The sequence below is a fragment of the Solea senegalensis genome, unplaced genomic scaffold, assembly GCF_019176455.1.
Source record: "Solea senegalensis isolate Sse05_10M unplaced genomic scaffold, IFAPA_SoseM_1 scf7180000012744, whole genome shotgun sequence".
Classification (NCBI taxonomy): Eukaryota; Metazoa; Chordata; class Actinopteri; order Pleuronectiformes; family Soleidae; genus Solea; species Solea senegalensis.
This window is the reverse complement of record NW_025320685.1, coordinates 126,892-139,054: the sequence shown is the minus strand read 5'-3', so window position 1 is coordinate 139,054 and position 12,163 is coordinate 126,892. Positions and strand designations below refer to the sequence as shown.

At 40.0% G+C, this 12,163-nt stretch overlaps 1 protein-coding gene across 1 annotated transcript in view; it reads left to right on the top strand.

The window, feature by feature from the left end:
• b4galt2 (UDP-Gal:betaGlcNAc beta 1,4- galactosyltransferase, polypeptide 2) overlaps positions 1-12,163 on the top strand; it is a 160,134-nt gene that overhangs the window by 121,017 nt on the left and 26,954 nt on the right. The window contains exons 5-6 of the mRNA XM_044015042.1: positions 1,934-2,121; positions 7,658-7,780. Of these exons, the coding sequence (XP_043870977.1) occupies positions 1,934-2,121; positions 7,658-7,780 (311 nt within the window). The remainder of the gene's footprint in view (positions 1-1,933; positions 2,122-7,657; positions 7,781-12,163) is intronic.

Genomic DNA, 12,163 nt, shown 5'->3' with positions numbered 1-12,163 from the left:
CACTGACATCAGTCATTCTTTGCTCTCCTGTGCTGATCCTCACCTGATGTTGTTCCAACATACTGTTGTGCAAAAATATGGAGCAGAAGATTTGAGTTTATATTTGTGAATCAGTGGTTTTGGGACAATATATTTGTTTTGTTACCTGCAGAGGAGATTATCCTGTCAAATCTGGGGTATTAGTGGGTTTACAAGAGGAATTACATGTTGTACTTGATTCATGTTCAGTCCAAACAAGTGCTGCAACCAGTGTGGAAGCAAGTGCAGTTCCCTCCCAAAAAAGGAAAGAAACTGCGCAGAAGTAGCAGATGCATTAATCATCCTGGAGATTCTCTGTGCTGTCAAGAGTGGGTGGTTTTCCCTAATGGTCGAGGAATACGTGACTGTGGCAAATCGGTAACACTGGTTCGTTGTTCTGCCATAGACTGGAGATACTGATATAATTCTTCCTACTGGGAAGTCCTTTTTTATGAAGTGAGGAATGAATAGTCACACTGGGACCATGTCTCATTATCATAAACGTGTAATCTTGTCATGTGGGGGCCCCCTCACGTCTTGCAGACTTTGCCTAAGGACTTAACAGTGCTGCACTCAGATCAGATCAGTGAGATTTGCATGAAAGTCTTACAGCCATGGTAACCCGGGAAGCTCATTTCCCAGAGTAAAGACATGGATTTCTTTGCCACTAACTCAAATGTTATTTTGACTTAATGTCAGGAACAGCATCTTGCATGAGTAAATAAATCTGTTTGTACTGTGTCATGCACATAGTCAAACTTACATATAAAGAAAAACCAACAAGCAAATCTCATATTGTCAGACCATCACATCTCAACTTTTGCTATTGTTTTTTAAACACCCATCAGTGGATCAGCAGAGGGTCAGTCTGCACTGTTGCTCCTTTTGGTGCTCGACGACCTCTCTGCAACCTGGATTTTTTCCAAGCTCTTGCACAAGAACTCTGCGGAAAAGAGATATACAGCACCTTATACATTATTGAATTTAGACGTGTCATATATTAACCTCAACTATCTAACACCGCTGGGCTGTCTGGCAAGAATGCATTTATCTTAGCTGAAGTGTTGAACCTGGACCATGCAGGGTCTGGAAAACAGATATAATGCACTCCTGCAGTCAGCTCTCTTGAGGTCAATACATAATACATCAGTTCATACTGCAGGCTGAGATAAATACCAGCCAGAGCTACAGACGCTAAATACTGGTCAGGGATGCTATAAACAATAGTACTTAAAACGGTGGTACTGTGGTGCACAACCTTTAAATATACTCTGTTAACGATAAATATGTCCGTTAGATTCAAACCTGTGTTAAATGAGTTCGCACAATGATGATAAAGCCTTTCTTATTTTTGTCTGCTCTGGTTTGATATTTTTTAAAGTCTAGCTGTGCACTATTGTTAACCTTACGTTGATGTGTGTGCCTCAAACTTCCCTTTTGTATGTAAACACATACAGAAGACACACAAGAAGAACACGTGGGTTGACATAGCAGGTTGATAACCACCGTTGTAATGTTCACTATCTGTGACTGAGGCTGTAGGAATTGTCCAGCCGGCTCACTCAAAGAAGGCCCGGCTCTGTTACAATCCCTCTTACAGTTGCTTACAGTAATTGAAATTGTGCCTAGATTTAATGTGTTTGCTAAGTGTAGATTTACACAAAACGTCACAGGAGCAGATGTGTTTCACTGTTAGTGGAAAACTTTAACATTCTTTCTTCAGTTTAATTTTAATCTTTCATCTTGCTTGCTCATTTTCTCTTTACTTCTGGAGGTTAAGCAAACAGCTGCTCTTTCACTGTGAAAATCCTGATTTGTAGATGCTGTTGACTTCCATGACTCTTTTTGATCACACGTTACAGGATTGTAATACATTTTGTGGGATAAAAACGTGGCTTTGTGCTTTCACTTGCAGTTGGGTGAGGAAACTTTCAACCGTGCCAAGCTGTTGAACGTCGGCTACACGGAGGCTCTGAGGGATGCTGAGTATGACTGCTTCATCTTCAGTGACGTGGACCTTATCCCTATGGATGACCGCAACCTCTACCACTGCTACGACCAGCCGAGACACTTCGCCATCGCCATGGACAAGTTTGGCTTCAGGTGAGGCAATGGTGTTTGGGTCAGCATGATGACAGGTGTCACACCCGACTTCTCAATGCTCTGAGCTTTCGTTTACATTCACCGTCACAAGCCCTTAGAAATAGTCTTGGATCTAGTGTTTCCCAAACTGCAGGAATTTAGCAATCCTACAATAAACTGCAGTACACCTTAATCAAAAACAATGTTTTTTGTACATTGCCTTTTTGTTGTGTCATATAGCTGCACTTAGCTTTCACAGTTTGCCACACGTAGACCACAAAATGTACTTAATTCTCATATAAATATGCATCTAGCGGCCCAAAGAAGCACTGACGAGATGGCCTACAGTCATTGTTGTGACAGGCAAATTGACAGAGCAGTATGTAATTTCAGTAAATCTCATTATACTTTGAAATCCTTGTCTGTAGCATAAATTAGCATGAAAATATACCACGAGTCGCTGCTGCCACTTTTAATTTGGTCACATCTCTGTGGTTCTAACAAAAGCACCTGACCCCCAGTGTAACCATCATGTTCAGACAAGACAACAACAGTGAAAAAACCCTTATTAACTTTGAAAAGTTTGAACGCCCACTTTCTGTGGCCACTTATCCCGTAGAATGGAGGCGCTTTGCTATTGTATACTATACTATAAAACACAATATAACTATGTTGTCTTGTTTTCTGTGAGGTGACTTTGTTGGCTCTGTGGAAAACATCACTTTGAACCAGCAACCCTATTCCCTTCCACTCAGCCATAGACTGAGGATCTATAGGCAGAAACTGTGATTTGAAGCATGTAGTGGCTTCCTCGAAACTTCAACTTAGAAAAAACAAAAAAAGGAAAATCCCTCTTTTTGTAAAAGTCTTTTTTTCTTTTTTACTCAGTTTGCGCTGGGCCGACTTGTTGCTGGATTTCCCGTGGCGGGTCACAAATGCTTTATTATTATTAATATCTCAATTACTAAGTGACAATAAATGCCTATTAGTTGAAATCCTGTGAAGTAAAACAACACGAAAACTTCCAAAGGCAGTTAATGTGTCCTCAGCAGTGCAGATACACATCACACACAAAGGAATAACTGGCAGTATATAACATTATTTGATTTAATTCTCTAGTTAACTGCGCAGTCCGTCCTGACTCCTGTTTTCGTTGTGGCATTTGAATAATGCCTCCACACCTGCCCCCAATTATATAAAAGCACTGGACACATTGATTAATGGCCTAAACATGGCCAATGAATGTGACCTAACCCATCCAAGAGCTGTCAGTCCACAAGAGTTATCCTACAGAGAAAGCTCAGGGGTCACAGCAGCGCTCTGATAAAGGAGAGCTCAATAAGCTAATGCTATCTGGCAACTATAACAGTGCAATAGCAGGTGGTAAGCAGCACTGTAGTTCTCATTTATAATTCATCACTGAAGGATTTTAAATTTTTCCACACACTTATTTTGCCCTGAGATAATGAAAAGAAGGGGATTCAAATGAAAGCTTGATGGTTGGTGAAGGTCATGAAATTGATTGTTGGTAATCACTTGTGGGAAGAAAAAAAAAAATCTAATCTTTGTAAAGAATTTGTTCCCAAGGCTGAAGTGGTCTGAATCAGCCGACCACATTTCTTTGTTCAACTATTCAATTGTAGGTCTCACAATAACAGAATAAAGAACTTGTGGATTATTTAATTGATCTCCTTTCTGACTCCAAATGTAAAGTTTTTTTTGTTAGATTTTTTTGATAAATGGTGAAACTCAGGTCACATTAAGTGCGTCTCCATTACCTCAGCACCTCACAACACCTAACAGCTCTCTGAGTAGGATGAGTCACTTCTAAGTCCATTTCACACCACATCTCTTTCAGACAACAATAAATTGTCATTGGACTTTATGCAGCGTGTTAATGTGTCTATTTGGTTAAAAAAAGGGGGGGAAAAAAGGGGGGGGACCAAATAAGTTGTTCAGTATATATATATATAACAACAAAACCTCAAAGTCCTCGTTCTTTGTTTACTGAGAGGTTTTCTCTAAATATAAGCCGTTAGATCTTCAGAGAAATAACAAGAGCGTGGTTCTCAAATAAAGGGCAAACACATGCTAGTAAACTCTTCAGACTCCACAGCTTCAACCAGCTATCAGCACAGAATGTCTCTAACCGGTATAGAATTTACACTCACAGAGAGGGAGTTAATAATCCAAGGAAGCTCGACACAAAATTACACGCACTCCCCTGAGAGTGTGAGTCATTATCAGACAGTATAAAGCAGTGGTTCTAAAACTCAAAAGAAAAATCACAGTCCAGCCCCCCCCATCTTTATTGTCATTATACAACCGGTATTGCACAACGAAATTTCGACGTCAGATGGAAGGTTGATCAGAGCCGCTGCAACTGAGCGTGCCACCACAAGGGACCAATGATTACAAAACTAATGACATATGTATATGTATATATATATATATATATTTATATATATATATATGTCATTAGGTTTGTATGGGTTTTGTTTGAGTTCTGTATGGGTTGTAAAAATTCAGTGCAGATTAATAATCAGACCACTTCACTATAAATCTGAAATGCATGTGGTTATTATTACAGCTGGGCTCCGTGTCACATTTGAAAGGTTTCACTTCACAACAAAGTGCTCACTCTCGAGTGCATAATTATCCGTCAACATAAATAACAATTTACAAATTAAAATGAACAAATTAACATTTAACATTGACTGGCTGACACTGGATACTCGATAAAAGAAAAAAAAAATACACAAAATTTAAACGCCATGGATTTGTTTTATTCCATATAAATATATGTCTTAAAATCTATCGTACATATTTTACAGCAATTTAAAACTTCATTACAAAACTGAAAATTAGAAACATTTTTGTTTATGTATATTTAAAGGCCTTTCACAGCCCACATGCAGTACTGCCATGGCCCACTAGGGAATCTATGAATCTTCAGAGTGCCAATCCCAGCAGTTCACCAGTTTTTTTTATTTATTTTAAATAGAAATGTTATGGTCTGTATTTGTCATTAGTGGATCGTGATACGGAGACAAAAAAAACGACAAAAAAAAAGGACAACAATTTCCATGATTTTCCACATTGCTTTCCAACATCATCAGTCTCTGTATTTTGTCTTTATTTCAACTGAGAGAACCCTCAATACCAGAAATGACACACTGTGCATGTAAAATGTTATTAAAAAGATGTCATGATTATTCCTTTAAATTTTTGTGACAAAAAAAAAACTAATCATCATGTTTATCTGTAAGGGACCATGTGCAGTAAATTACACTCAGTCAGAGTAAAAATGCTCTGTACCAGATTATAGCTTTCTTACTAATTTCCAAGAATAAAATGTTCTCTTTGCAAGAACCCACAACAGATATTTGGCAAGAAAAATAAGTAATTCAGTCTGAGTCTGAATCATTGCATTAGTGGTTGGAATGAGCCTGTGTGATGTGCACATCTTTTTATCAAACGAGGCAGCAGACTTGATACTGAGCTACTAATGCATGAGCTGTCGATCTATACTCCTGGATGTGGTGAAGGGAAGGAGGTCCGACAGACAGCCGTCTGTCCTGCGACTGGATTCTTCCTCGCCACAGCAGCCAGGACTCACTGAGTGCAGTCTCCGTGAGCCGATACATGACTGATCTTTTAATTGTGGACATCACCATCGTGTTTCTGGGACAAGTGCTGAAACAATATGGTCTCGTTAATTCCTGCTCATCATCATTTAACACGCACACAAACACGTTGTTCTGCAGTTGTGAGGACACGTGCAGTTCCTCATATGGACATCCTGAGGGTGCGTTTATAGGTCACATATTCAGGCTCTAAAAAAATGAGATCTTCTTATGAGTTGTTGAGTCAAAGTTATGATTTATTTTATATTGCATTTTTTGTTGTTAAAAAAAGGAGCCAAGTGAACTTTGAACTATGAAGTATGTCCAAATTGCACAAATTCAATCCGATTTGAAACTTTTTGTGTACTTTTTGCTCAGGTGTGTTTATATACAATAGTTGGTGAATATGAAAGAAAAATGTTTTATCCAGATTGGGCTAAAAAAAGGATATAGAACACTCTATATTTCACTTTCTTATAGCCTCTGTACTTACCGTACGTTTAAACATAGTATTGGAAAAAAAGCAGCCAAAATGCTCTGTGTTCTAAGGGCAAAACTATAGTGTGATCCAAATCACAATATAAATCATGATAAGAGCAAATTTGTGCAGTGACATGCATGTAGTGACTCAGCCACAGCCATTTTGAATCGGTGAATGAATGATTTCCACGACATGGTTGGTGAATTCATTTTATGCATGTTATTTGAAGCATATACACGTAAATCTTCATTAAAAACTTGGGGAAATCTAGCAGGTTATTTGGGGATCCCTAAAAATATCCCAAGACCGATCCGTCCCAGTCTTTGGGAATAACTCCCCTAACCCATATCCTGATCCACACCGTCTTTCAGAACACTGACTGTCCTCCTTCAAGTGAATTTTAATTATGCTATTTTCTTTTGGTAATATATCTTATGTCTCGCTATGTACAACTATTCCTTTGAGTGTTTTTGTCTCCTCTGATCTTATCGCCTCACGTCATCTTTTCCTCATTAATCCTCTTCTTTATTCTCCGATTTTAATTAGTTGTTTTTTTCAACCTGTCCATTGAGACTTGTGCAATTAAACTTAACATCGGGCATTTTCTCATGAAATTATATGAATATGAATAAAACCTGGGAGACATTTTTTTTTACTGTCATTTATGGGAGTGTGGTTTTTGTGGAATGTTTTACCCCAAAAATGTCCAGACTGCTGTCTCCCCACAGACGGACAGAACTGCAAGGAGTAAGTGAAGTTTGGTGTAAATGTAAATTAGAGTTTTTGTGCTTTATGTGCTTATGGATTATCCACGTCCACATCCAAACAAAAACCCTTGAAACACAGGTAACAAAATCTACAGCAGCATCAAACAAACTCAAGGAAACAGGGCTAATCAGACACAGGTGAGACTAATTGGACACAGGTGAATCGCATTAGGGCGGGGCCAACAATCGACAGGGAAGACAGGACAGGAAGTTAACAAACTTAACAAAGTACACACACTAGGAAGACGTACAAAACAGGAAACAAGGAACAGAAAACCAGACACAAATAACCTTAAACCCAAAGTATGGAAAAGAGAAAGAGCAACAAAAAGTCCAAAGACAAATGTCCAAACCATCTCGATTAATAACAGTGTTGTGACATCAAAAACCTTATGCTCAAAAAAAGAAGAAAAAAAATTCTCCCTGCATGCTTTTTTTAAACTACAATAAAAAACAATTGTGTGTAATTCAGCAAAGTTTCTCATGTGTTTACTGTAACTGTAAGGTATGTGATGTGCAGTGGAGCCGATAGTCGAGGCTGTAACTGAAACCTGTTTACATGATGTGTTTTGTAATGATAATATTAATAATCATGAATGATTCATTGAAATACAGCGTGACGTAGGCCTGCCCCCTTCCCCTGTAACTCATCTCTCATCTCCTCTCGCCTTCCCCTCCTGCAGGCTTCCCTATGCAGGCTACTTTGGAGGAGTTTCCGGCCTCAGTAAAAAACAGTTTCTGAAGATCAACGGCTTCCCGAACGAGTACTGGGGCTGGGGAGGGGAGGACGATGACATTTACAACAGGTGAGCGTGGATGCATGCAACATGAGCTTTTAGTACTTTAATGTTTTATCTCCGTTTGTCAAGAGTTTGCACTGGATCCAGCACACAGACTTAACCATGTGTCACAGTTCAGTTCAGAGGAGGGTTCCTTGTCGGGCCGCTACATGCACGCGGTCACACACGGTCACACACGGTCACACACTTTTACACAATTTCATACGAATATTACAGTGTTTCAGTTTCAGCTCCAGAGTGTTTACTCTGTAAAATGAGCCGAAATCAAGGATCGGAGCGGAGAGTGAAGTTCCTCATGAAGTGGGTGATTTATTGTAATTGTTTCCGAGGCGGGGATTGACTAGCAAATAAATTAACCGTTTGAAGCACTTGAGTCAGCTCTAAATGACTGGCTCTAGTTCGCTAATGATATTACTGTGGAAGTGTGCCGACATCAGACCTGGGAGGGAGTCATTTCTGTTTGACAGGAAGAAGGAACATGACTGAAAGTGACTTAAATGCAACAAACCACTTTGAGGGCCATTAGTTTTCATTACTGCCTTCTCTGATGTTTGTTTGGACTGAACATTGTTTAATTATCTGGTGTTTCAAGTGATAGTCTTACAATGAAGCACGGTGGCAACAATGCACAGTCGCTCATCTTTGTTCTAGGAAAAAAATGAATAAGGATTTAGTTTGATAACATGGAATTACTGATATAAAACTTTGTTCCTCTAATTACAACAAAGGTGATCCATAACAGAGGAGAACAATAAGGAACTTTTCCCCATATTTTTACCAGAGACGTACGACCAATGACTGGTCTGGACCTCTCTGTGTGAAGTTTGCATGTTCTCGCCGTGTGTGTGCGAGTTTCCTCACACAGTCCAAAAACATGCAGCGGTTAATTGGACATTCTAAACTGACCACATGTGTGAGTGATTGCTGGTTCGCCGCACATTGTTGGCCCTGCGATGGCGACATGCCCAGGTCGTACCCCCACCTTTCGCCCTGTGTCCGCTGGGATTGGCACCAGCATTCCATAACCCCCATTTGAAGGATAAAGCAGTAGCCAATGGATGGATTGTTTTACCAGTGACCCATCTCTGTCAATTCAGCCTCTCAGTTCATATACATTAAAACACAGAAAGTCGGCGACACACACACAGCGACACACCGTCACATAGGACAGTTCTCCACAGACAAACTGCGAGAGCATCTTTATTGTATTTCTGTGTCTTTTATTTTCCCTGTGTGTGTCCTGCACACCCCCAAGTTTATCTTTCTCCTCAGTGAAAAAAGCATTGTAAGCAAAGTTAAATCACATAATATATAATACACCTGAAATGTTCTGTTCTGAATACTTACAGTTCTTTGTGTGGCTGCATTAGATATATTTTTGGGGATATTTTCTTTTTTTAATTTTTTTATTTACATTTTCTTATCATGCAACAAAAAAAAAACGAATACAAACACACAATGCAAAGGTTTCCAGATATAAGAACAAAGCCAGAGAGAACCCCATGCGCACATAGGAAGAACATGCAAACTCCGTATAGAGCGGCCCTCTAACCGGATCCAGACTGGTGACCCTCTTGCTGTAAAGCAAAAATGCTTGCCACTGTAACACCGTGTGTCCCCCACAAATGTCTGAAATCACAATTTAATATATTTTCCTCAAATTATTCATCCCTAAACGTTAGGCTAAAAAAAAAAAACATGCTGACAGAAACAAGCACATAAAGCTGAGCCTGACCATGATTGCTAATGCTTTACAAAGTCTCAACAAGGATGGTTCAGTCGTTTTTGAATAATCCTGCTTACACATGCACAGACAGCACTGCGGAACCTCATTGGTAACAGTGTAATAACATTCCCAGCAGCGTTTGCTGCTGTGTTGTTTGTTGAGTCCAACTTAATCATTTTTAAGGTGCAAAGATGATGAACCTGGTTAACATCAGCTGACAACATGACTGAGGGAGCATGATGTCATTAGTGGTACTTGAAGGCATCATCATTATAATTTTTTTGTGCGTGTGATCTGAGGCTGCAGCGGCGAGCAGAGGAGAGCGCCGTGTCTGCAGTTGAGTGAACTAACAGGCGAGGCAGCTCAGCCTCTCGGGGCTCAATAAAAGGACTGTAAGAGGAGAAGCATTCAGGAGAATGGAGAGATATCAGACTTCCTGGCACCCATGAAATCCCCCACCCTCTGTTTTTATGGTCACAGGTTTGAACTCTGCAGGCAGCTGATGTGTCCATCAGCCTGGTGTCCAGTTGACGTGTCCCAGAACCATTCACTGAACCTGTTTTTTCTTTTTTTGGATGGCCACTCTCAAAAACAGAGCATTAACTAAATGAACAAATTGCTGTTATATCATCTGCTTTGTCCCCCCCACACACACACTTCTCTCTAACTGTCCAACTGTATGTGCCTCAGCCTCTTTCCCTCGAGCAATTTCCTTTTTTATGCTGCTTTGATGCCTCAGACCGTGACATGGCCACTGTGGAAAATGGGTGCTGCTAACTTAATGCCAGCCCGGGGGGGAAGTAGCTGTTCGGAGAGAGCAGCCTATAAGCCTGTGGCGGAGAGGACACATGCCACTAAGTTGACTCCCATTGCCACTTGCCCAACACTTTGTCTATAACAGAGAGAGTAGAAAGAAGAGGGAAGACTTTTTTTCTCACCTCCCTGAACATGCCTGTAGCCCGTAGCCTTTAGCCTGGGGTAAAGTCTGTACCTCCCCGCAGGGTTTCCAAGCCTTCGGGGAACACTCCCTTCTTTCCCTGCCCTTCACCCATCCTCCTCCTCCTCCTCCTTGACATCCCAGCAGTGGATTTCAAACTATCCTGATCCGGCATCATGTGCACATGCATCTGATTCCAGGCCTTTGTTCACAGTCTCCACTCTCGGGTTGTGTCGAGGTGAGAAAACGCACAGAGAAGAGAAGCTTTTTTAATGTCGTCTTTTCATCTTTTTTTCATGTCTTGCACTTTCTCGGTGCCCTCACTTGAGCTTGAAGCTGCACAGTCTGTTTTTAAAATGTCTGAATTCTTTGTAACGTGTAACCTGACGGGAGATGATTATATAAATGGCAGCATAATTTAAGGTAATCAGTAGCCTATTTAAAAAAATATATATATATAATTCTGTAGAACGTCAGCATTTTGTATAGCATTTGTTCACAGGTAGCAAATTTTGGGAGGTTATCTTTGTTTTTTCCACACTCTTCTCTGATGAGATGCTTAGCTTAATGGTATTGTGTAATTCTATACCCTGTTTGAAAATATATTGGTATATCTTAAAATGGAATTATATTTGTGTCAATATTTTCAAACAACACTTTTCAGGAAGCAAATAAAATATTGATTTAATCGTTCAAAAGAGTTGTATTTTATTGTTTGAAAATACACTTTTATTTACAGATTTATTCTTCCCAACTCCAAGCCTACTTGGCTACTTCTGGTCCATTGAGCTGTCACTCCAAAACTCAGTAGCCAATCAGCAGGCAGCTTCCTAAGGCCCGCCCCAAAAAAAAACAGGGAGCGCAAAGAACAAGTGTGAATGATTAAATAGATATTTTATTTTCTTCTCAAAAAGTGTTGTTTGAAAATATTGACACAAATCTAATTCCATAAAAAAGTGGATATACCGCCCTGCCAAGGGTAAATATAGATTATGATTGTGCTTAGATTTAGGTTTCAGATTCATGGATACCTTATCATTGGTTGTCCCTTGCATGTGTTTCTTTACACTTTAGCAGCAGCTGCAGCTGCAGACACAGGATCTGTTCAGACAAAGTTTTTAGTCTACAGGTCACATGTAATATGGCAGTGGTCAGAGAACAAGCATCATAATTACACGTGTAAAACTAAAGTGACATGCATTTCTTCAATTTGAACCCAAGTGATGCAAGACCCTACCTGTGGACAGCTGGTCTAATTTATAGGATTAATAGTCACGTGCACGACTTAAAGATCACATATGAAATATGTCCTGTGCTGACAGCGCACTGCAACATAACTCTGAAGACTAACCAGTGGCACTGTGACTCAAAATCATTCAATCTGGTAAAAGAGCAGGGTTAACGACACGTGGGAACCCGTATTCCATCACTCACTCACCTCTGATCTGACCAATTTCTTTGCATCATGTGGCAAACTATTCATTTTTGGTGTTGGAGTGTGAGAACAAAATAACCTCAGTGGGTAAACGACAAACAGGCACAGTATTAGAGTCACAGAATGGAAGTCGGCATGAGAGCACCTCCCTCACTGTGAAGCAGAATCAATACAGTGTGAAGATGAGGTGACAGGGAAGCAGCAGCAGCAAACACAAGGAGCAACGTGATATAAAATGCATTTTCGCTTTCCCTCTCATTTACTTGAAACTAAAATAAATAAAAATAAAAA